Consider the following 25455-nt stretch of genomic DNA (forward strand, 5'->3'; position numbering starts at 1 on the left):
ACATGAGGGGAAGGTGTGGGAATTTATCAAAACATAAGTTTCATAATTAGAAATTTATATAATTTATAAATGATTACGCTAAGTTGAGTTTATTTCGCCAGTGATACAACGTTATCTACGTCGTCTTGTTTGTATCAAGTTAAAGTAATTTCGATATTTGTCGCGTCAAGTTGCCTTTCCCAAGGGTAAATATGGCCGAACCTAGTAATCTCAACATGGGTGAGAACGTGTTTCAAGCAGAAAAGATCATCAAAAAGAGACAAAGAAAAGTAAGTGCAGATTTTTTAATTTAAAACCTCAGCCTCTAGAATTATACTGTACACTTGTTAAATTTTTATTACAGTGAACATACTAATCGAGTTACTATAATTGAAAAACCAAGCAAAAGTTTAGAAAAAGACCCAAAAACGTTTTATCTTTAGGGAGAAGATGAATACTTTGTGAAATGGAAAGGATGGTCAACAAAGTTAGTTTCATTTATGCATTTAAAACCTGTCTTAGTAAAAATATGAAATTGTAATGATCCAGTCTGCAGAGTATGGCAGCTGCACGCGCGAACTTTTTTGGAAAAAATATGTTTGCACATCAAGTTTTGGGGTTTGCACATGAAAATTTTGCACCAAAGGTATTTAATTGGCCTGTCTTGACCTCTTTTACTTGCTTTGCGCCTTCTGAAATTGGTCTTGCACGCGAACTTATAGGTCATGCACACGCGAGATCTTGTCGGGAACTGCCACGTTCTGCAGACTGGGTAATTATTTACCAAGCACTTTGCACTAACCTTATATATGCCCCACAAACATGGTGTTGGTATATTAGTTGTTGCTTAGCTATGATACACTACAACTCCACTTTAGATAATATTGTATCAACCCAAAATACTAACCCCAATGTTTAAATCAGACCCTGGGATGTGTGAGTAAAGCTTTATTCTAGGCATACTAAGTCCAATTGAAAAACATACTGTAGTTCATTACTAATGTTTAGTGGGTGGTACTAAATACAACTTGGCATCATGCATGGTTTGTGGAACATGAGAATATAAGCCCCACCGAGGGTAAATGACACCAGATTGTGTTGGTTCAATAACAAACCCTTCCAGAACAGCTCTTGCTGCCAATACCTTCAAAATATTTGCATGGAGTTTTTATGTCCTTGCAAATTACTTACTATGTAATAATATGTGGTGGTACTTGGTACCACCGCTGTTTCACAACAGCCAGTAGGATCTGTTTTATTAATCTATTTAATTGTACAGGCACTGCACATGGGAACCAAGAGAAAACATTCTTGATGGGAGTTTGCTAAAAATATTTGAAATGCAGTGAGTGTTATTTACTTTTATTTGCTCAGTGTTTGCTTGGAAACAACTGAGCTGGTGTGAGTTCTAACTTTGCTTGGTGTAAAAGTCCAAGGTTAAGCAACATGTATTTATGCATAAAAAATAAAAAGTAATTTGGTGTTTAGATAGATGACATGTCAAAAGCATGAAAATAAAGCTTGGTACATAAAAATGTATTTAGGGAGAGGGAACAAATAGCAAACGGGACTTACAAAAAGAGAGGAAGAAAAGCAAAGAAGCATAAGCTTGTGGTAATGACATTTGCTTTTATGTTTTAAAAGTGCCACTTTTATATTTTAATCTAAAAATAATGTTCAAGGGTGTACCTGTACCTGACAGTTCCTTGCACATACAAACTGAAGCTGTGCCAACAAATATAACCCAAGAAACCAGTTTGTCACAACAAGCAATGACTGACAAGAGCTCTGCCGAAACATCAAACAGTCCTAAACCAGAGGCCCGAAGCAGTAGCATCGAACCTTCACAGACTGAACATGCCAACGAAAGTCATGCCCAAGGAAGTGAAGACGAAAGTACAACAGATGTACAAATGTCCAAGGCTTCCCCATGGGACAGAATTAAAATACCAAAAAAGGTGAAACCTACTGTACCTCGCAGGCCTTCAATTCCGCCCCAAGGTAAAAGACCTGTTGGAAGACCTCGTAAAATTTCAAAAGACCCTGTAACTAATGATTTAGCTACAAATGCTAGCAAGGAAGACAATAACAATATTGACCGACAAGTAGAACCATCAAACGCTGTTTGGAATGAAACTGAAGTTGTGGTTACTGATATTAAAGTAAACTCGAGCGTTATTACTTTTCTTGAATGTGCAACTAAAAATGGTCTTCTTTCCTGAATTGTTAATTATAGTTTTTTTCTAATGTCATTCTTCAATTGATTGCTAAAACAGATGTGCCACTTGGCACTCTTCCTTATGAAACAACTAATCCTTGTAAACTGTTGCAACAAGATATGCAGATTATGGACACAAGTTATTTTAGTATTAAACGCAAAATAGAATTCACAAATAAACCAGAAAGTTCAATGCTTTTGAGTAAAAAACTTTCCAAGAAAGTCTGTTGGAACTTCAACTGCAGTTTCTTGGTGAAAGTAGGACTTTATGTGACATGGCTGTTTCCACATTTTTATGGTTTCTTGCAAATCCATTTGGCCCTTGAACAGAAGCAAGAGTTAACAGTATTTGAAACAAGTAAGAAACAAAATTGTTTAATGCACATTAGGTAAGTTCAAAAAATCACCCAGTGATTCAATCATCACCCATCACAAAACAGACTTGATAATTCTGTTTCATTATGGGTCCCCTTCCCTGAAGGGGACACATCTTGATTTCACTCTGTTTTTACCGCCGAAGCTTTTCCATGCACTTTTGGCACGAAATCTTTGGTGGATATGGATGAAACTTTCACAGATGGTAGATATAGTTATGTAGATGTGCCATCTTCTTCGTTTTGAGTTAATAACCCCAGTATTTAACCCGCTAGCCCCCAAAATGTAAAATGTTTTTGTATGTTGCTGTGCACCACAAATGAAAGATTTCTGTGTGCTGTAACAGGGTAATAAAGGTACTTGGACATATGCTACTTGTGTTTGTGCATTACTTGGTGGGCGTTTTTGCACATGCCAGTTAGAGGGGTGTTAACAGCATTATGACATCAGAAGCGTTAACAAACGTTGCTAAAACTACCTCTAGTGGTCAGAAATTTAAACATAGGCCGATTTGGATAAAAGTTTGCACGACTGTTGATTGGGTCATTGTAATTTTATACTTTTGGGTGTAGAACCCCATTAGTTGCCCCACTATCCCCCTAAAATGGGTAAGTCTTTTAAATAGTGTCGGAATTAAATGAAATTTGGACAGCTTGTATAATTTGTCATTTTTAGGTGTCAATTGTTGTGTTTAACCCTGTAGCCCCAATATTTACCCCTCCAGCCCCCTAAAATGGGTGCATGTTTTAAACAATGTCCGAATTGGATAAAATTTCAACAGTTCATAGAGTGTGCTATTGAAAGTTGTCGATTGTTTTGTTCAACCCTGTGGCCCCAACATTTACCCCACTAGCCCCCCACAATGGGTCAATTTATTACACAATGTCTGAATTGAATGGAATTTGGACAGCTTCTAGACCAGTGGTTCTTAACCTTTTTATAACGGCCGAACCCCTACGATATTCTTCAGCCTTTGGTCGAACCCCAAAGTTACATCCATTTGGTTGGTGGGTTATAATTAGTTTTTGTTCAAACGTAGTGGCAACGGTTACTGTTTGTCATTTTGTTCAATTCTGACATAATAATACAAGCAACTTGTTACAGGATTGCTTTAATTCGGGCAATTTTTAGTTTTTACCAAAATGAAGCATTGTATTTTTAGCATCTGTTCACAAACATGAAAAAGATGAAGTAAAAAGGTTTTGCTGCCAACAAAATTTCGTTGCATGTGTTTCTGCTTGCCAACAACGAGAACAATGCTCTTTGTTACGTCAAAAAAGAAAATAAAACCTTAGCTAGGACGGCCGCATTACAGATTCTTATTTCACCAACGGCCACCATTTACCTGCTTATTTTTTGTTTTAGAATACTTCCTTTATATCATGTATTTACCATCTAATAGCGGCCAAAAAGCCCAGATGAATTTCTAGCTTGGTCCACACATTGAGCTACACAGCGAGGAGATCAGTCTTAAGTGTTTATAATGTCATAATCTATATTGTGATGCTTGTGGTACCTGTTTTGTTCGCATTGTTGGCACACAATAAGCCTAAGTTACCCCTGCCTAAGTTTAACCTTCCAGTGTTTTGATATTTGGCAAATACAAATTGCCGTTTTTAGCGACTATAGACCCTAAAGTTTGACAAAAACGAGTATTTGTATTGTACTTCAAAAAGACCTTCGTCGAACCCCTGATTCTGCATTGCCGAACCCCTGGGGTTCGATCGAACCCCGGTTAAGAACCAATGTTCTAAAGTGTGGCACTTATAGGTGTCGATTATTGTTTTAACCCTGTAGCACTATCATTTACCCCACTACCCCCCTACAATCGTGTGCAATTCGCCATTAATAGGAGCTGATTGTTGTGTTTAGCCTTTTTTTCTTAGATAGAGAGAAACCTTGTATGAATGGAATGAATATATTATTCATAACTCTGAGAAAGTTTGTTGTTGTAAGATAAAACAGTGACCGGCACTGTCCATAAATAAATATGCTATATGGACTACAAACTATTCAAAATGTATGAATCGAATGAAATTTGAATAGTTTGTAGTCCATACAGCATATTTATTTATGCTCAGTTCGGTCACTGGGTTTTATCTTGCAACAACAAACTTTTTAATAGTTCTCTGTTGAAATGCATTATTTACAACTTTGCATGTGTGGGGACCCATGAGTTTCTGCTTGCAGAAACAACCAAGGTTATAAAAGACAGTGGGTGATATGGGACCTAATATAAAATATGTGTAGGGAATATATATATATCAACATTTCAAAATAGGTTATAATGTATATGCAAGGGCAATATGTGCTAAGCCACCCTTCTAGTTATTTTGCAAAATTGATACCTTAATCACAAGCAAGTCAATGGCACGAACATCTCTGACATGGGAGTTTTTCATAAATTCTTCACGAATTCGGTTGTGCACTTTTTCCACAGTGTATGGCAACTGAAACTTTTCAACTGCAAAAACAGAAAAATACATAATAATACCAATGCTTTACCCTGTTGGAACAACAAAATGTTGTCCCACGGATGCTTCGGTTTTATTTAAATAGCGCAATCTTATTTGGTTTTATCCCAAGGCAAAACAGCTCCATCACATTACAACACATGTTGCATGGTGCTACACTATCAAGTAACACTTTGCAGTTGTGTTGCTATAAATACAAAAGCATGAAGCCAACACATGATAAGTTGCAGACAGTGTACACTGTTTTGGAAGGTCTCATCAGTGCAGCTGGTGACAAGAGATAGGATCTACTGAGACATTGAGCTGCAATCACCAAACAGTTGTTGGAGCATTGTGAACCAAACCAGCTCTTCTGTCTTTAATACCCAGTTGTGGTACCAAACAGGTTGATGAGGCATGGCTTTTTAGTTCGTTGCTCCCAACAAACTTTAGTGCCGTAAGGTGGCTACATTAGCTTGTAAGGCCAAACTCTCATCACCAGGTACACTGATGAGACCTTATTGGTTCAAGCAGTGTGCACAGTCTGCAGCTTAATTGTATTGCTGATGTGATAAAGCATTACCACACTTTGTTTGTGACCTAATATAACCTATGTTCTATGTTTATTACAATGGCACATACTTATTTTAGGGGTAGCTCGATACCACTGTTTGTATAGAGTTAAAACTCTTCGTCTTGCTTCGACAGGATTAGCAGACATGACAGGTTTCATAGGTACCCCTTTCATCACTTGGGATATTCGACCAGCAGTCGACATGTTGTCAAATTAAGAAAACTTATCAAACAGGAGAGAGCATTAGGTCCAGATATTCGCTAATAACACAAGAATAGATATTTAAATAGTTAATTTTTGAAAAACTACACTAGGTTGGTAAGCTACAATCCTAAAAAACACCTATAATTCATGAAGTGGCATCTTGTAAAGGGGTTGGTACCAAATGCCACATGGTATTCCGTTTGGAATACACCATGGTGTGTGAAATGTGAAAAGCAAGCACCAGCAAGGGTAAATTAGACCAGATTTTAGTATTATTTTAATAACAAACCCTCACATTATAATTTTCATAAAGGCATATTCAGGTCCTTTACAACTTTCTGTTGTGTGATAAGATGCAGTGTTTGCAGTCACATGTGGTATTTATTTAGTACCACCGTTGTTGTGAAGACTCTAAATTCTTTGATTTCATATTAGCTTCATTAGGGCTGTGAGTGAAAAATGTGGTGTGCACACAACAATAGAATATTATGTCGAGCTACTCAAGAATACACAATCTACTTGTGACATTCATACAAACTATGCACTTCACAGAATCTATTCAGATATAATAGGCTTTAGGCAACTGACTGAACCAATGTCAGGCTTTATGCAATAGCAATATATATTAGTTACTGACTGATTATGTTATTTCCTAAACTACAGAACTGAACGCGCAATCCTCTCTAAAATAGCAAGGTGAATTGCGTTATTCACAGCACATTACATAATCTAAGTAGATCATTGGAAATTATCATAGATGGCTATTGCATATTGTCCTTGCAGTCTTGCACAGTCTACTTTGCTGGTCATTGTCGTAAATTGAGGAAAACCAGGAAATCGACACGAAAAACGGAAAGGCGGAAAACGGAAATACCGTATTGGGCATTTCTAAGAGGGAAAAAATAAAGAAAGCAGGAAAAGAGTTTTCTTAACAGAGATTTTAAAAAGAGAAAAGCAGAAACGCGAGGAGTGTTTCATGAATTGTTTTAAAGCCAGTGGTTTCTGCCTTTTTCATCCCGCGGCCCATTTTAGCAACCCAATGTAACTGACGACCCCATCCAAAAAGTTCCATAGTCTTATTTCACAATAACTGTATTAAACTTGATTTTTGGCAAAAACATAGGTTTGAGCTGGCTAGTTCTTTAGATTTTTTACACTACCGATTGACCTGCCATATCACCATTACCACGCAGTGGCAATTTCGTTGAGCAAGCTCAAATGAAATTGTGTGATTTTTAACGTGGCACTATAATCCATATATTGAGATATGGGCTCTGTTGTAATTGGCCTGGATGGAAATACCGAAACATAACCTTTTGTAAACCATAAATTTAAGATAATTTATTTAAATCTGATAATAATGTGTTTGGGTTTGAGAATCACAATTTGAAAACCACTATAAACTGTTTAATGAGTAGGCCTGTAGTGTGAAAAAACACGATAGCAAATTTAAAGTTTTGAAGGTCCACGTGCACTCCAAAACTAAATTCAATTTCAACGGACAGTGTAGGCTAATATTTGCAACCACAGCACAACAAAATGGCGGATACAAAATCAGCGATTATTGCACGATCAAAACAAAACTTCCGTTTGCGTAAAATATAAGATATAGGAACACATAAATATAGACAACTCATTTGCGTTCACCAACATGTTAAACAATTCTTGATAGTGGACTTTGTACAATAATGCTACAAAGACTGGATTGAAGTATAGGCAAACACCGAATAGAAGAATAAAAAAATCACTTGACTTAAGTCGAGTATAAAAAATTTGCCTGAGTCGAATCCAAGAGTCATCGATTTTTAACTATTATATTCCTTACTCATCTGTGCAGCTCTTAAAGTTAGAGTAAGTGCTGAACGACTGGACGAACTGGAGAACAGCCTCGTAACAGAATTCGTATTGTTTAACACTGCCGACCATTCTAGGACGCAAATCGCGAAGGTTCTTCACTTCTCTCATCACATCCACCTTGCGCTCGTTCTTTAGACGCTCGAGCATGTTGGCAACTCCGCAAAACATCCCAGTACGGCTTGATCCGTCACTGAAAGACATTTCTAGTTGTAAATACTGTACTTAAGACGGGTCGGGCGTTCTCGGGCTTCAGTCTGAACAAAACCGGCTTAATCCGGATAGGACCTCTCGGACACAAAAAATATTCGAGTCTAAATCGGGATTAAATAAAACTTAATGTTACATCGAGAAGTTGCTCGTATGTGCGTTCTTTCTCTGTTTCTAGTTCACGCCAGTGACCTGACTTAATTTACTGTGACGTAACAAAGCGCCTGACATGATTGGTTAGAAATCTCCAAACGTAACAATGCGCGTGATGTCATTAGTGGTGCAATCTTGTGCTGACCACGTTTTACAGTTTCTTTCAGGGTTGCCAATTTGGCGGTTTTGCCGCCAAATACCTCAAAATTGGCGTTTTTTGAAAGTAGTTGGCACCAAAAATAGCAACTGGCGGTTTGGCGGATATTTTTGTAAAATTTGGCGGTTTATGGAAATGGTTGGCACCTAATTGTTTTATTTGGCGTTTTTGCTTTTTTGCAAAGGTTTGCGCTTCTGATACAACAAATTACGGCTTAAATCCGCTAGCTGCGCCATTACAATGGGTAGGTTCTGTTTCATTGAATTCCCGTATACGTCACACAAGCCCTTTTTGACAAATCAATGCAACAATTAAGAAAAAAATATTAATTGTGGGCTAAAGGCAGAGCTTGTTTGACATCATAAAGTTTGTGTTCCAGAAAACGTGTCAGCGCCGGCAAGTAGCATCGAGTTTATTTAGTTTAAAAAGTTCAACAATGTCGCCAGTCAGTAACGCCGTGGCTGGGAGGATTTTTTCCCTTGTAACATCTATTAAAACCAAAACTAGGAATCGAATGCAGTTGTACCTTCTTGATGCCATTGTAAGAATCAGAGCGGAGTTGATACTGTCTGGTAAATGTTGTAAAGACTTTGTTGCATCGCCAAAAATGTTACATGACTTTACTTCAGATAAAATATATTCTTCTGAATACGGCAGTAATTGATGTTACTGGTCTTGAAACTTTAATGTGAAAATATCACCAAACTTGTTGTTGTTGTTGTGTCGTTAATAGATCATGTTATAAAAGTGAGTGTCTGTGCTGTAAGGAGACTGATTGTTTGTGGCAAAACTGGCCATGTTAGGGAAAAAGTATCATCGCCAAGTAAAATGCTTAATTGTGGGTAAACAAAATCCTTACGGCGGCATTTTGTGCGTATGCAGGGTTCAGGGCAAAAACGATGTTTTAGAGTGATTTTTAAAGAATTGTTGGTAAAACTAATTTAAAATGTACACCGCCAGGTGGTGCTCTTAGAACTTTCTGGTTCGGTAGAGCTACTAACACTGAGCTTCACCTTTGGCCCGACCTGGGAACTTCTGGTAGGTGGCGCAAAAGAGCATAGGCGTTTATGGTGCTGTTACAGCAATTTGGGTTTATGGTAAGAATAATTGCTGAGTCAGCACCATAAACGCCTATGCTCTTTTGCGCCACCTACCAGAAGTTCCCAGGTCGGGCCAAAGGTGAAGCTCAGTGTTAGTAGCTCTACCTTCTGGTTCTGGCCGTGCTGGAGAATAAAGTTGCTTTTTTTGTAACTGCACGGCGTACACTGGTAAACGGTTATGCGTAGATATAATTATAAATTCTCTACTGACCAGATTTTAAGTATGGACCAGTTTATAATACCTATTTAGCAATATATATAGATGATAATACTCGTTATATTGCTATTTCTGTAAAATTGGTTTGGCGGTATTTTTGGCATCAAACATTTTTGGTTTGGCACTTTTTTGTTGTGTTTGGCGCTTTTTTGAGAGTTTTTGGCACTATTCTGCGTTTTTTATCTGGCAACCCTGGTTTCTTTTTGTGCTGTGAGCAGGCTTTTTAGTAGTCGCAGTTTGTGGTTGATCCAAATTAGTTTTGGAAATATTTATGTTCTAACATTAGTATTTTATGTGTAGCTATAAAAACAAGATAAAGTTATTAAAATGCTGAAACGTCTTAGTCCAAATGAAGCTAACAAATAAAGTTCTGGCATCAAGATTTTACAACTAATACAAGTACTGTTGTGACGCGACAATTGCAGTTTATTTACTGTTGCTGTGACGCGACAATTGCAGTTTGGGTGTGTAATAAAATCTTTGTTTAACGTAAAACCTTATGCGGCTTTCATAGTGAGTAATATGTTTGTTTGTTTTTGATAATATAGTTCAGGGGTGTCCAACTCGAAAACACCGCCGTGCCAATTTGGGTTTTGAAATATGCTCGCGTGCCGCAACGTTTGGTACTTTTTCCAAACCATGTCTTAAACATCTTAACGGTATGGACTCGATCCGAAAACATGTGAAGCACTTTTCATTAATTAGAAAAAAATATGTCGTCCAATGCGAGTACACTTGTTTATGATACTCCAGAAACCTTTCATTCCGTTTATGCGACACAAGATACAAATAGTTTGCAACGGGGCCCAAAAAAGAACAATTTAATTAGTGGGTTTGTGTAACATTGATACTGATATCTTTACTAAATTTAGAATAAAGGCCAAGAAGAATCAATAGAAAAAAATTATTTGCCTGACAAATCCTACTGTTTACCACTTGGATGTGCAAAAGCTTGCGTGCCATTTTCAAATGCTCTGCGTGCCACTTTTGGCACGCGTGCCACGTGTTGGACACCCCTGATATAGTTAAACTTGAAAGTATGTTCACACGAACTGCATAACTTTTAAACTTCTATTTTGGTATGATAAAAGTTTGACAAGTTTCGCGGCCCACGAGAAAGAACGTCGCGGCCCACCAGTGGGCCGCGGACCACCGGTTGGGAAGCGCTGGGTTAAGAGGTATTGACTTTCTTAACGTGACATATTTCTTACTGTCAGTTTATCGGCCATATTGAATGTGTGTATTATTGCCGATTGTGACACGCACAATTATGTTCGTTTAACGAGCTGTTGTGCAACGGAGGAGGATTTGTAAAGGAAACCCCCAAGTGCGCCGGTCGGTGTAGTGTACTTGTACGTACATGGGTTAATGACGTCATAAAATCATGAAGTTACGTCAGAACGTAGTTTAGGTCATATGATGACGTCATGCAAAGTTTTACGTCTCTATGAGGTCATAAACCTTGTTTTTAACAACATCAAAAACTTTGCCGTCACTCGTGCGAAGCCTTGCCAACCATTGTTGCAAAAACGTCGAAATAAACTGCCGAACTACAGTTAAGTATCATAACAAATTACAACCTAACTGGTGATAGACCACAAGTAAGCCGCTATCAAACTAAATTTGTAAAAAATGTAATTATACGTCGAAATAAACGTAAAATTTTAAGTTCCACAAAAGTTTACGATAACTAGAAGAGTGGCTTTCTGATATACTTCCATTTTATATATTCTATACGATATTTACCAATTTACTATACACATCATTTGATCTACACATATGATTGTTTTTGTAAACAAAAACTAATGGGTCCCCACACGCATGTTTGTGCGGATTTACGGTAAACAAATGTTGCGGTGATTTTTACATTCTTAAGGACAAATTTTTAGAAAGCATTAACCCAACAATAAAAAAAATTGTTCGTATTCTTTTTGCACTATTATTGTCATGTAATTACAAAAACATTAAAAAAACGTAACAAAGACTTAAATCTAATCTCTTGCTTTAACCCAGATATAGTCCTCCAAGGTCGGGCAATTTTTTTTAGAAAGCTGTAACAGTTGTGTTACAGACACTTTAAATTAAAAAGCAATTTGCTACAAGTGTATACATAACAAATTGTTTTTCATTTAACTTTGTTTCGCAAAATGAGTACCATTGACCTGTAGTAACCTCTCAGGGTGCACACGCCAAACGACTGTTTGACCTTTTGACACCGTTTTCAATAGCACGCCGTCATTTATTTGGCAAAAAAGTCAAGTTAATTTTTTCATCTTAACTTTTATTAACAAAGTTTTTCTTGACATGTACAAAACCGAAGCACGGTTATTAGGCTTAAATCACGTCATAGGTGTAAAACCTTCGCCAAAACTAAAAATGTGAGTGATAACTTAATAAAACGACATAGCATTGCTGTGCAAAACAGCTGATTTCTAATCACTGAAACGATGTCTCGTAAAACGTCTGTCCGACGTCAAGCTGAGCCCTCCCGCTATCGTAAACCAGTGAGTTACTCTCTTGGTACTTCTGCCTACAGTGTCTTTCTTGACCAAACGAGCGTTAGACACATTTACGTTTCGGGGGCCTGTGGGTGAATCTCTGGGTCATACGGGGTCAAAATTCACATGGACCATCTTTAGACCAATATCTGTAATGTGTGTAAAATTGAAAAAGTTTGAACCATTCTTTCTTGACCAAAACGTGGGAACAATAGCCGCGCTAAAAATTTCACGTTTTGGGGTGCTGTGGGTGAACCGAGGGATCAAACGAGGTCAACATTCACATGGACCATCTTTAGACCAATACCTATTATGTGTGTCAATTTGAAAAAGTTTGAACCATTCTTTCTTGACCAAAACGTGGGAACAAATCCGCGCAAAAAAATTCACGTTTTGGGGGGCTGTGGGTGAACCGAGGGATCAAACGGGGTCAAAATTCACATGGACCATCTTTAGACCAATATCTACAATGTGTGTAAATTTGAAAAATATTGAACCATTCTTTGTTGACCAAAACGTGGGAACAAATCTGCGTTAGAAAGAAAAAAAGAAAAAAAGAAAAAAGAAAAAAAGAAAAAAGAAAAAAAAATATAGACAAAAACAATATGTGTCCCCTTCAGGGAAGGGGACCCATAATTAGTATTAACAAAAAACACACAAAAAATACAAAGCATTATATCTCTGACGATATTGAGTTCCTATTACCTGTTTCAACACAGGTAGCAGTGGATTACAACACTAGAAAACGTATACGTTATGAAGGAATTTTTTAAAAGGCTACATTTCCGCTTTGCGACGAGCTATTCACAAGCGGGATCATCGCAAGAAAGCTTAGGGACCGTCGTTTGATGCGCCCCCTGTAGGTATGTCACCGAAGAGTGTTACACAGTGACTCCTTCCCCAAATGATCTTTATTACAAATGATGGGCAGGCAGTTGGTCGAATAGCCCGGCGCCCCTGACCCATATACGGGAAAAAAAAACTTGTTAAGAATTTGTCCCTCAGGAGCGCCCCTTATTTGGCAAATATCAGCGAACCAAATTGGTCAGGGAGGGTCGCACTGACCGTGGATTGTATATTTAACGTGTTTAATAAACACAGAGCTACCAAGCGTTTATGGTTAGCGGTGACAACGCTCTTACTTCTGTAAATTAGGATGGAACTGCACGTGTAGTTACAGATTCCTACAAACACGGTTGCTATAACATGGTATCTGTACTCCACTCACTATTTTGTTCTTTCTGCCAAAAACATGTTAAAGTCAAATGCTTTGGACCTATTGCATCAGCTTAGAGGTGGAAAGATGTATCCAAATGCTCGTGGGAAAGTGGAGAAACTTTTTTTGGCGCGTAACAGCAGGTGTGTCATTAGTCGTGGAAAATTTTTTATAGCAAAACAGCAAACGCGTTTTTTCTTACTATATATTAAATGTCCCTTTGTGATGCTTTCTTAGAAAATGAAACGGCTGTTGCGTGGGCTCGAACCCACGGTATACTTTCCACCCGCAAAGTTTGCGAATGTGGTCGAGCAACATCTGAGGTCGGTCGGGTGTGGCGTTGCCCTGATTAGGTAAGCTGTGTCCTTATGGAAAAAGCTAGCTATTTGGAAATAATGGATGTTTAACCAGCAGCAAACCTATTGTAACGTAAGTGTTAGTTTTAGGATTTTACAGGTAACGTAAAAGTTGCTGCAAACGTCAAATTATCATATATCATAGCTTTTTTACCATAGCATTTTTTGCAGGACTACAGAAAAAGATTCTCCATTAGAACGGGTTCCTTTTTCGACTAAAGCAACTTAACAATGGTGCAGTTGCTAGCCATTGTGTATCATTGGGCAGAAGAGCGGACGCAGAATGCAATATGCAAGGAGGCAGAAGTAAGCAATAAAACCTGTGTCGATTAATGTGGCTTTCTTCGGGAGGTAAAATTTTAAAAGTAATTAAGAACTCATGTAAGGTTACTTACAACCCGTTTTCTGTCGTTTTCAGGTTTGTACAGAAGAACTGCTAAGACGTCCCAAGGCCGTTAATGTAATATCAGAAACAATTATTTTTAAGGAATGCTTCATGTTGTTGGTTCTACCCAGGGACCAACAAACCCTGGAAGGTGTGAGAGGCACGTGTTGCCAGGCACAGAAATTTGGTCCGATGAATGGCGGGCATACAACAACTTAGGAAGTATGCAAAAGAGGTTCTATAGCAAGTACATTTCGAGGGGGCGATGGTGACAATTTTGGAAGTCGGGGGGCGATTTGACTTCAAAAGGGGGCGATTTCAACAGTACGGATTCCTAACAAGTTGGTACGTAATTGAATGTATAAATTGTATTAGTTAAATGTCGTGATAATATTTGTGTATTAGTTAAGAGGTATTGACTTTCTTAACGTGACATATTTCTTAGTGTAAGTTTATCGGCCATATTGAATGTGCGTATTATTGCCGATTGTGACTCGCTTCTGTTCGTTCACAGATAACCAATGCTGTTGTGCAACAGAGGAGGATTTATCTGTCAGGTAGTCAGTGTTGCGTTCGAGACAAAGTAGGAAACCTCTAGTGCGGCGGTCGGTGCAGATCTGGGCTGCACAGATTTTGAACAAATTACGGCCGCTACACTTAATTTCAGATTCAGAAGGAGAAAATAACCTTTATCTTCGCGAAATTCGTCTTACACCGGAATGGCGTACATGCACACATATATCACGAAAAACTAAAGCGATGTATTTTACTAGGTGCGCCTATGATAATACAACCCAGCAAAATATATTAGTATAAGACCCAGTTATATTTTTTTAGAAATTACAAATATTTTAAATAACTTTAGAATTATATTACAATGTTTACAAACCTGCTATGTGCAAGAGCAATTATTCGTTTTCCTCTCACGTCTGTTGCACCAGCTTGGAAGCGCTCGACCTTGGATATGATTTCTAAAAAGGCGGAAGTTTCTGGAACTGGTTGGTCGGATTTCCAGCTATTGAAGACAAACTGCTTGACGTGGTGCTGGGTCTATCAAAAAAGCAAACAGTTAAAGCACTTTAAATACGCAGCAATAGGAGCTTCAACAGGTCACTTAAAATAAAATGAAGGAATTACTCCGTTTAAGTCAAACAAAAAAAACTGATCAGACTGACATTCTTAAACTTCAAGGACATGTAGCTAACCGAAGATACTTAAAGAGTATTTATTTAGGATTTACCCTCTGACAGGTTTTGTATGTAGTGAAGTGAAAATTACCGGATTTCAAGTTTCATTTCATTTACACTTCCAATTGTAAAAATCGTTCAAATAGTTTCTAAAGCAAGTTTTTAATATTATGCAGGTAATGTGACCATATAATTCAAAAGCCTAAGTCGTATAACTAAACAATTGCTTAATTGTGCATTTTTGTCATAGGCTACTGTCCTAATTAAAAGGTGAATTTTGCGTGTCCATCTGTGCACAATGAAAACGTTTTAAGTTTTTTTATGATGAAAAAGCCAAAGTCGAGATTCAAATTTTTCGACCAAACAATCGTTGTTAGGGGGCATTAAAGAGTTAAGTATTTGATTAGCAATATTTAGTTGTATTTTGAAAGCAATATAACCGAACAGTTTTTTGACCAAATGATTGACGGACTAGCATATAAGATTTCTCAAATTTACTTTAACGAATGGCCCCTTCCGATAAGCTAATAAAATGGATACTAAGAAATTTGGAGAAACACACCGTAGATGAATTTCTAGTCACTTGTATATCCCGTTCCAAATATCCGTGGCACTTGTTCAATTCCACAATTTCAACATTGAACTCGGGAAAATGTGCTGATTTCTGCCCCAGCCAGTATTTGCTGCATGAAGACTCCTAAGCCGACAGAGTTACAAATTAAGTCCAGCTAATACAGTAAACGCAATATCATTTTCTTGTTTTAGGTGCGTTTCTTGCTGATCCAATGTGGCCACTTTGTGCTACTTATTCAGTAAATACAATTCGTTTGTCCCGTTTACCTCTTCCAGCATAACAATGCAGTGAATGTCGTTGTCCGTTACACATCGCCAAAATGTGTTGAGATTGCACTCAGGTGGACTTTGTGCCACTATGTAGTAAAATCCGAAGTTGTGAGCCTGTTGATAAACAATGGGTACGGTCAGAAAACATGCATTGAACATACATCATAATGTATGCTGATAATTATCAGCCACTGTCTACAACTGCACAAACATTTCCAACAGGTTGTAATGGTGGTCTCTAAATAGTTTCACAGAGCAAACCTTTTTGTTATAAGTATTTTTGTAAGTTATGTATATTAGGAATTTGTGGTACACAACTATTGTTTCACTCCATTTATGAACTAAACAAGTCTGTGGAGCTCCACGTACAATAACCCTGCTTTGATACTCCTAATGTTTTGCCCCTTTTTGAGAACAATAACACCGTTTTAAACGTTTGTGCTTTTTTTTTTTAAATAAGATCCGCGAACGCTAGGTTGGTGGAGGGACTACTAATCTGTGTGGCCCTTAGTACAAATACTTGGAGATGCCTGGTAGACAACAAAGCCGTTATGAAAGAAATTGACTCACTCGAACACTTGAACCATTGAGGTACGGAATTTCCTTGTCACTGGAAAGCTTTTCCACGAAAGCTAAATTGTAATCATCTGTTCGAAGATCGAGAATTAAATTGGAACAAATTAACAAAGTACATGAAAAAATCGTATTTTTGTTGGAATCTTACAGGGCAAAATTGAGAAATCGACGTTGAATGCTTTATTTATGGCTTTTTGTCCTGCTTTTGTTTCCTTCAAGGAAGGAGGAACTATATCCAGATTGTCGAACTGAATCTTCAGACGAGTGACGTGAGAATCGTCAACACTGCACACAACAGTTACGAACTTTATAGTTTCATGGCTCTTAGGGTCCAAGGTATTGGTCACCGAAATTCCACATGAGAATTGTCGATGTGGTGAACAATATCCACAAAAAAGTGGATTCAACACAGCCAGCAATGACCGAATAAAAAATGATGGCAAAAGTACAAGCGAATGTTTAGCACCGAGCAGTCACGTTAATTCTAGGTACTTGGTCAAACTCTTATGACGTCACAGGTATATGACGTTGATGTAGATTTATCGTCCTGTTTCTCAGTGTTCGATGCTGAAGTGTTATCGATTTAAGCTTATGTATGTCTGTATGACGACCAGTCAAATACAAGCAAATCGTGTCAGATGATCGTTTACACATTTCCAACTTTGCACAAACTATGTTTTAGTGTTGCGTGAAGGCTTGCGAATAAAGACCTAAATTATGCGTACGTTCAGTTTGAAGTCGCTACACAGTGTAGGTTGGTGGTCGTTTTTGGTAACACTTATAAGACACTAATATAATCACTTACACTTTCAGGTTATCGTACTGAGTAGCAAATTCAAAAGCCTCAACGTCAGTGTTTCCGAAGGCCTTTAGTTCGGCAACAAGTTTGTGAACGAACACGTATTGACCCTGTGACAATAATTAAAACTTGTTAGCGGGAAAACGTGCAATTTCTGTTATGGGTGCAAAAAAGTATTTGTCAGGGAAGTGGTTCTAGCGCTCAGATTCTGCAACATTTTGTCAAGCTTTGCTGAAATCCTCAATTAATAACCATAATTATGTAGTCATAACTGGGATCAGCCCTGAAAAGTTTCTGGAGATCCCGGTACAACGGCAAATCTACTTGCAGAAGCCTTATGATAGCCACAATACTTTAGGCGAGAAAGGGATGGCTGCAAAGCAATACAAATCAAACCAGGTTTTCAGTATGGAATCAACAGTTCGACAAATAGTCAACAACTCATGCATAAAGCAGCGGCCATTCCCGGCCGACCGTAAATAACAGTCTCTTCCGTAGGATTTGATTATATTGCAAGTGAGACACTTAAACACATATTCACTTATCAACAAAGCATGTAACTCCTAGATCATGTACCTTAGTCAGTACAGCCGTTTTAAATTTCATGTTTTGGGGGCCTGTGGGTGAACCGCCGGGTTATTTGCGGTCAAACTTCAGGAGAATCAAAGTTGGATCAATAGCTAACATCTGTGTAAATTTGAATCAATTCGAAGCACACCTTCTTGACCAAATGCGTATAAAAAACAGCGTTAGATAGAAAAAAGAAAAAAATACGGACAAAAACAATATGTGTTCCCTTCAGGGAAGGGGATCCATCAACAGGTTTTATCAAGAACCCACCAAGGTCTGCACCATCTCTGTTCTGTTCAGTCTCATTTGAAAGACAGTTGCAAGAACGTTAACTCTTCCCTCGGCTTCCATTTGTTCACCAAGAAAGTCCAGAGCTATAAAAGTTCCAGTTCGGTCGACACCCGCACTGTAAGAGTTTAAAGATTTTGATACAAATAAAGAAATGCTTCCCCAGAATACTACCCACGGTTAACAATACAGTCCCGTTTTTTTTATCCATCAACAATAAACTCAGTATACCTGCAATGGACCAGCAATGGTCCCCCGCTGACGGCAAGTTCTCTAATAACCAGTTTGTGAAGTCGGAATATACTAGAGGTTGTATGTGCGATGCCATGGTCAGGCCAACCCAAGTATTGCAGCTGCTTCACCTCGAATGGATTCTGCAATTTATGACAAACAAGCTTACTCAGCGAGGACAAACAATAATGAAGTAACGACTCGCCTTGAAACGAGACATGGTTACACGAAAAATTCTACAAATGACGTCACCGAAGGCCGACTCGCTGGTCATCATGACAGTGCAGTTTCCGTACTGACATTGCATTCCCAGTTCTGGCCAATATTTGACGCATTTTGCCTGTGGAATAAAGAACCCAGCAGCGTCAATTTTGGGAGGTGGTAACTGAACGGCCTTTACAAGAGGTGCTCAAATACAATCATTGAACATTTGCATAAAACTTGTTTTTCTACGAAATGCAAAACGCTCAAGCTAATGAATTTAATTTTATTGTTCGATTTAAACATGCCAGCCCGCAGTGGATAATTATCTACTCATTATATTATTATAATCATAGATGACAAATAAATACATTTTCGACCTTGCAGTTTTCTGTAAGTTGAGTTAGCATGACAATGACTGAGCACTTTTTGTCAGTCACCATTCGCCAGAAGTCATTGCAAGTCGATTCGGTAGGACCCTGGGCAGCTATGAACTTCTTTGGCACCGAGTAACCCTGACATCACATACACGGGGTTAAGTCAGGTCACATACAAAACACCAGGTTTTTTAACAGCTTACGTCTATGTACGAGGCATTGATGTAGTCTGACATCGCGTCCGAGGTTTTAATCAGAACAACTCTTGCTTCGTCACCTGAAAAAGAAAAAATTAAATCCAAAACAACCCAAAAACTTACAATTACACATAACACGCCTTACACTTGCAAAAGAGAAGCAAACAATTCAGTATTTTAAGATATTGGGACTGTGTATTTCTTCATTACATGAAAACCATGGTGGTTGTTTCTATGACCTTGTTTTAAATGTAAAATCATGTTGCATTGTGTCTTGGCATTTACGTATAGTTTAAAATGATATTTAAACTATAGTTGTTATAAGTACACATTTACGTTGGACGAAACTTGTCAACCCGCATATTTGGTCCAAAGATGCGCGAGTCGCTTGATTTAAAAATAATATAAGCTAGAAGGGTGGCTTAGCACATATTGCCCTTGGACATACACTATACCCTATTTTAAAAGATTAATATACTTCCTTTACAAATTTTATACTGGGTCCCATATCATGCACTGTCTTTTATAACCTTGATTGTTTTCTGCGAGCAAAAACTCATTGGTCCCCACACATGCAAAGTTGTAGATAATGCATTTCAATAGATAACTATGAGTAAGTTTGGTATTGTTAAGTCAAACACAGTGATTGGTACTGTGCATATTTAAATATGCTATATGGAGTACAAACTATTTAAATGATAAAACTCATTTTAGGGGGCTAGTAGGGTAACTAATGGAGGTTCAACACACACAAACTTCACAATGACTCAATCACAATGACTCAATCAATAGTACTGCAAAATTTCAGTCCAATCTGCCAACGTTTAAAATTTCAACCACTAGAGGTGTTTTGAGCAACAACCGTTAATGTTTCTGATGTCAAAGGGCTGTTAACAACCCCCAAACTGCCATGGAGCAAAATGTCCACCAAGCAACCCACAAAGTCACAAACGAGTAACATACAACTGGTTGCCCTTGTATCACCATTGTGCCACAGAAATCTTTTGTTTGTGGTGCCCAGTAACATACAAATACGTTTTACACTTTGGGGGCTTGTGGGGTAAATGTTAGGGCTACAGGGTTGAACACAACAATCGACACCTATAAATGGCATACAAGCTATCCAAATTTTGCAAATTCTGACATTGTTTACAAACTCACCCCTTTTAAGGGGCTAGCGGGGTAAATACTAGGGTTATCAACAAAAACAAAGTGGGATGCACATCTACAAAACTATATCTACCATCTGTATAAGTTTTAGCCACATCCATCAAGCATTTGATGGCAAAACGAGTCTGACAAACTTTGGGAAAAATACCCATTTTAGGGGGCTAGCGGGGTAAATACTGGGGTTATCAACAAAAACAAAGTGGGATGCACATCTACTAACTACATCTACCATCTGTGTAAATTTGAGCCAAATCCATCAAACATTTGATGGAAAAACGAGTCAGACAAACTTCGGGGGGGAAATACCTATTTTAGGGGACTAGCGGGGTAAATACTGGGGTTATCAACAAAACCAAAGTGGTATGCACATCTACATAACTACATCTACCATCTGTGCAAATTTCAGCCAAATCCATTAAACATTTGATGGAAAAACGAGTCGGACAAACTTTGGGGAGAAGAAAAATGAAAGAAAAAAAAACAAAAGCAAACAAACAATTTGAGTAAAATCAACATGTGTCCCCTTCAGGGAAGGGAACCTATAATAACAGTTACGAGGAAACTAATCTAATGAGGTACGTGTTTCAAAAGTTGATATCGCAATATTGGACTTTTTTTTATCGGATTTTTACGACGTATCGGATTTTTAATAACATTACATGCTAATCTAATTTAGTCACAAAAACCAGTCACAGACAGTTTAGTGCAGCGGTGGGCAAACTACGGCCCGCGGGCCGCATGCGGCCCGGCAAAGGAGTTCATGCGGCCCACCAAGTGTTGGGAAATTTTAAAGAGAAAGTTGCCGAGCAACGCTGAATAGTATTATAACCACAGGCGTAGTTTTTAAAAACTACCGGGGATGTTTACGTGCTTTAACCTGTTGTTTCTGCCACGTTATCATGCACATATTCACTTAAAACAATTTCTTCGTTCGATAAAAGTAAAAGCTATTCACGTTTTTAATTACAGCCCACTTTGCACTGTTGACGCCAAAACTTTGGTCACTTTAGATCAAGTTTAGGTCGATGCAGTAAATTGCAAACAGACATTAAATACGGCTTTAGAATCGTTAACACAGACCACACCACACTTAAGATGGATACTAAAAGCGGCTTGCTTTGTTTAATGTTGGCGCAAGGAATTTATTAACAAAAAAACGTAGTGTAGCCTATGTTGCAATAAATGCTTGTTTAATTTGAAACAATTACAAATGTAACGTTTCAACCAATGTTTGTGCAAACAAAGTCACAACAAACGTATTTCCACATAGCTGAAAATATACTATGTTAATATTTTGGGGTAAACCAGGGGTGCACAACCTGCGGCCGTACGGCCACATGCGGCCGCGGAGACGAGTTTGTGCGGCCGTGACAATGTATGTTAAAATACATGTACAGGCTGCCATGACGTAACTAAGTCTATATTGCCAAATATTTCGGTTTTCAAACTGCCAAAAACAGATTTCGTGAGACAGAAAAAAAGATTACCAGACTAAGAACCACATACGTCAGGCTTTTTAACCGCTTATTGTGTCCAAACAATGCGAAAAAACAGGCACCGCAATCGTCACAATACCGATCATGACGTCATAAACAGCTAGCTCCGTTCAGCTAAACTTATGCACCAAGTTAGAAATTATTAATATGAGCATTTTAAACGGCTTTGAATCGTATATTTAGTGATATAAACCTAATTCTTTACACTAGTTGTTTAAAAAAAACAAGCAAGCAATTGGCGGCTGTTGGTGAAATACTATGCGGCCCGATAAGATTAGGAACTTTTGAATGCGGCCCTTGCACTGAAAAGTTTGCCCACCCCTGGTTTAGTGTTTCAGTTCCGGTTAATGTTTGCATGAAGGCCTTATCAGGTCTGTTATAAAATGTTGTGAAAACCCGAAACCAAATTGCGAAACAAACGACGATTTTTGAAATGCAAGAAGAATGAAAACTTCGCTACGTACAAAGAAGGCCCAAACAAGGAAGTTATCCCGACAAAGTCTCCATAAATAGTCGTTGGGTCTATGATTAAAAAAAAGGGTTTCATACAGCGTCATCGCAGTGACCTAAACAATACTCAAAGGCAGGAAAAGTGACGAATTTCACAACAGCCTTGTGGCCTTTGTAACTTTAATGAAAAAAGTACATTGGATCTTTGCAGTAGAACCGAAATTTAATCAATCAACGCTTTGATCAAAGTTGGGAACAAAGACAAAATGTCACAAACTGCACAAGGGGGTATATTTAATGCCAAAATAGAACCAACACAAAAGAGGGAAGTTGAGCCACCTTTCGGGTACATTCATCACACACGCAAGGCTTATTTTCATGCCATCAATCAATGACCAGTAGTTTCGCAAACAACAATAAAGAAAATAGTATGGAATAAATAAAGAGCACTAGGTTCAAATCTAAAGACCACTTACTTGGAAGAATGTTTTTGAAACGATTCTTTCCATGTTGATGCGCAGCCTTTCCGTATTCCGTGCTGACTTTTGCCTTTGTCACAAGCTCAGGCAAAACTTTCTAAACATAAACAACAATTGCATCGAAGACAATGTAAATCAAATCTTCTGCTATTTAAAAAGACCATACAGTATCAAAGACGTAAGCGTGCTTTTGGAAAGTTAACCTTATTTACAATAACTGTTATAAGCAGGAGTCCGTGACAGTGGCGTAGCCAGGGAGGGGCCAAAGGGCCATTGCCTCTCCCAAATTTGTAAAGTTGCTTATTGAGAAACTTTAATTTAGTGTAGTTTCGTCCTTCATCATTGTGATTTCGTCTCTCAACTATCAAAGGAATATATAATCTATACCAAAAATGACTGTTGTCGCCAAGTTGTAAGTCGAAATCCATGTTTTTTTATATATTTATGTAGACATGGAATAAATCAGTAAATAAAGCGTTTGGCTGTGCCGTCAAACCACAGTTTGGCAAGACACGTGTTTGGTAAAAGCACGCCTTACGCCGAGCGTTAGCAAAAAGTGGTATCGAACAATAAATTATTTGGCCCCTCCCAAAATTTTTGGCTGCCTACGCCACTGGTCCGTGATCAACTTGCCTGAGGTTTGCGCAAATGGGAAATTTAAATTTCCAGTTATTGTGTAACTTAGTACGCATTTAGGTTTACTTGAAAAGCTAACGCACTTCAAACTCGTCGACAAACAGTCGATCTTCTTTCGCTCGCTTATCCTTGTAGGTTTGAACAAGTGAATCGACCGAGATAAAATATTTGTTAAGTTTCTCCCTAGCTTGGTTCATCGCATCTTCATTGTCACTAACACCCTCAAACGAATCTAAAAATAAAAGAAAACGATGCCTCGTGTGAGTGGTTGGACACTTATTTAGGAGGCATTTCGCTTGGCAACTTCTGCAACAAACCTTCGTGGTTACGGACTGGTCGCATCTGGTTCACGTAGATCGCGTCTTCGTTTCTTGCATCACCTGACTTGGTTCTTCGCAGGCGGCGACGTATGGGCCTGAAATATACAAGTATTCTACAGGAAAAGGGTCACCAACTTTCATCCCTAGAAGAGACTTATTTAGAGAGCGTTTCGACACAAGTAAAAATAAGGTACTACTGACTTTAAAGGTAGTTATATCTAACAAAGGAAAACCTTTTTACCTTCGATAAACAACAATCAGGATAACCACGATCATCACCAGTAAAGCAACAACGGCAAGAGCGATGAACAAGCCCGGGCCGCTGGGACTTTGAGGTTGCGTAGCAACACCTATAAAATCAAATTCCATGCGAATATCTTAGGAACTGCAGCCCAAGTTTCTTAGTAATAATCAGTTTTGCGGTTTTGGATAGTTATTCGAAAAAGCCTTTGTGCAGTTCGTAGCTTATGTTTAAAGTTTTTTTCATCTTAATGCCAAGAAGATATACAGATTTTAACAAAAATAATGTGATTCATGTTACAGAGTTCGCTAACCAGGCAGCTGATAAGAAACATTAAAAAAAACGCTTATTGAAACCACAGTGACATTCAAAGTAACAAATCTGCGTTCAGTTGATAAATTACATATTGGCTAGTTTATTCCATAACAGCAGTACATTTTAAGCAACTGTTATGACAAAAACTGCTTACTCGTTACAGGTCCTGATATCGGGCTTGTAGTGTATATAATGCCACTATCACTAGGGGTTGTAGTCATGACGTAGTACTGGTACTTGGCTTCATTTTGTAGCGGGCGGTTTTGTCCACGGATAACGTTCCCAGCGTTACGTCGTTGGCGGCTTGTGGTCTGGTTCTGGCAATTTCCAACACCTGTGGCCTGGCTTGCGTCACAGCACGTAGACGTTCCGTCTCCCAGTGTTATTTCGGCACTTCCACTGAAACTGAAAGCAAAATTGGTACAAAAATTAATACGAAATTACCTTTTTAGCCGCTATTTCTTGTGTAAAGTTTAAGTTTGCTTTAGCTAAGCTTTTTGTGTCTGTCATGTATAATGGACAAGTAAGCTTATGGCGTTTACCGTATGTCCAAAATCGAAAATTGATACAAGACAATGCAATGGACATAGCAAGCTAAGTCTTATTCGAAAAGTCAAAAGATTTCGTTTTCTTCTACGGATAAACATTACCTTCTCCTTGCAACAGCAATGTAATGTTCTTCATCCCGAACAACACCACCTCCTTGTTTGATATCAGTGATGTTACGTGCGACATTTTCCAAACTATTCGTCACCTTTAACACCACCAGTAGATAACAACTGAAACAAAAAGTTTTGTGCTTTATATTGTGCATAACTGTAATGCGCCAGGCAGTTTGAAGGCGTTAAATCGAATTAGCAGTAGGCATGGCGTACAATAATCAAAATTAAAATCATTGTATCGCTAGTCTGCATGAATGTTTCGGACTGAGTTATGTATGTAAGTTCAACTTAACAAATGACTAACATGCGTTTTTGTCAAACTTCCTAATCGTTCAAAACTTCTCAAACATATACCTGATCAAACCATTTCTTTCACTGACTGCATGTAATCGAAGCTTTGCACCGTTTTTAAAAGTACCTGGTACAGCGGGTAACGAAATCCGAGGAGGTCCTGAAAACAATATAAAA

At 38.2% G+C, this 25455-nt stretch overlaps 3 protein-coding genes across 5 annotated transcripts in view; 1 reads left to right on the top strand and 2 right to left on the bottom strand.

Moving 5' to 3' along the window:
- Window positions 1-71: 71 nt before the first annotated feature.
- On the top strand, window positions 72-2946 carry LOC145214429 (uncharacterized). The gene is made up of 5 exons (XM_080082957.1): window positions 72-269; window positions 423-466; window positions 1259-1324; window positions 1524-1593; window positions 1662-2946. The coding sequence occupies exons 1-5, from the start codon at window positions 192-194 to the stop codon at window positions 2199-2201; spliced, it is 798 nt and encodes a 265-aa protein (XP_079939083.1). The 5' UTR covers window positions 72-191; the 3' UTR covers window positions 2202-2946.
- On the bottom strand, window positions 2325-5883 carry LOC145214432 (NADH dehydrogenase [ubiquinone] 1 alpha subcomplex subunit 6-like). Its single transcript, XM_080082959.1, has 3 exons — window positions 5668-5883; window positions 4921-5036; window positions 2325-2518 (listed from the first exon to the last, which is right to left on the bottom strand). The coding sequence occupies exons 1-3, from the start codon at window positions 5801-5803 to the stop codon at window positions 2387-2389; spliced, it is 384 nt and encodes a 127-aa protein (XP_079939085.1). The 5' UTR covers window positions 5804-5883; the 3' UTR covers window positions 2325-2386.
- A 1312-nt stretch (window positions 5884-7195) lies between these two features.
- LOC145214427 (uncharacterized) overlaps window positions 7196-25455 on the bottom strand; it is a 32012-nt gene continuing 13752 nt past the window's right edge. The window contains exons 21-39 of one of the 3 annotated variants that reach the window (XM_080082953.1): window positions 25342-25438; window positions 24976-25104; window positions 24480-24730; window positions 24011-24119; window positions 23767-23864; window positions 23533-23681; window positions 22811-22910; window positions 19225-19298; window positions 19016-19159; window positions 18649-18783; window positions 18444-18586; window positions 18195-18330; window positions 17361-17464; window positions 16704-16840; window positions 16550-16626; window positions 15977-16093; window positions 15699-15833; window positions 14839-14999; window positions 7196-7850 (exon numbers count right to left, since the gene is read on the bottom strand). In XM_080082953.1, coding sequence (XP_079939079.1) covers window positions 7625-7850; window positions 14839-14999; window positions 15699-15833; window positions 15977-16093; window positions 16550-16626; window positions 16704-16840; window positions 17361-17464; window positions 18195-18330; window positions 18444-18586; window positions 18649-18783; window positions 19016-19159; window positions 19225-19298; window positions 22811-22910; window positions 23533-23681; window positions 23767-23864; window positions 24011-24119; window positions 24480-24730; window positions 24976-25104; window positions 25342-25438 — 2522 coding nt within the window. In that variant the 3' untranslated portion in view covers window positions 7196-7624. Of the gene's footprint in view, window positions 7851-14838; window positions 15000-15698; window positions 15834-15976; window positions 16094-16549; window positions 16627-16703; window positions 16841-17360; window positions 17465-18194; window positions 18331-18443; window positions 18587-18648; window positions 18784-19015; window positions 19160-19224; window positions 19299-22810; window positions 22911-23532; window positions 23682-23766; window positions 23865-24010; window positions 24120-24479; window positions 24731-24975; window positions 25105-25341; window positions 25439-25455 lie in introns of those variants that run through there. The other 2 variants (XM_080082954.1, XM_080082955.1) reach the window with 2 other exon arrangements.

Source organism: Phallusia mammillata, chromosome 2 (assembly GCF_965637545.1).
Source record: "Phallusia mammillata chromosome 2, kaPhaMamm4.hap1.1, whole genome shotgun sequence".
Lineage (NCBI taxonomy): Eukaryota > Metazoa > Chordata > Ascidiacea > Phlebobranchia > Ascidiidae > Phallusia > Phallusia mammillata.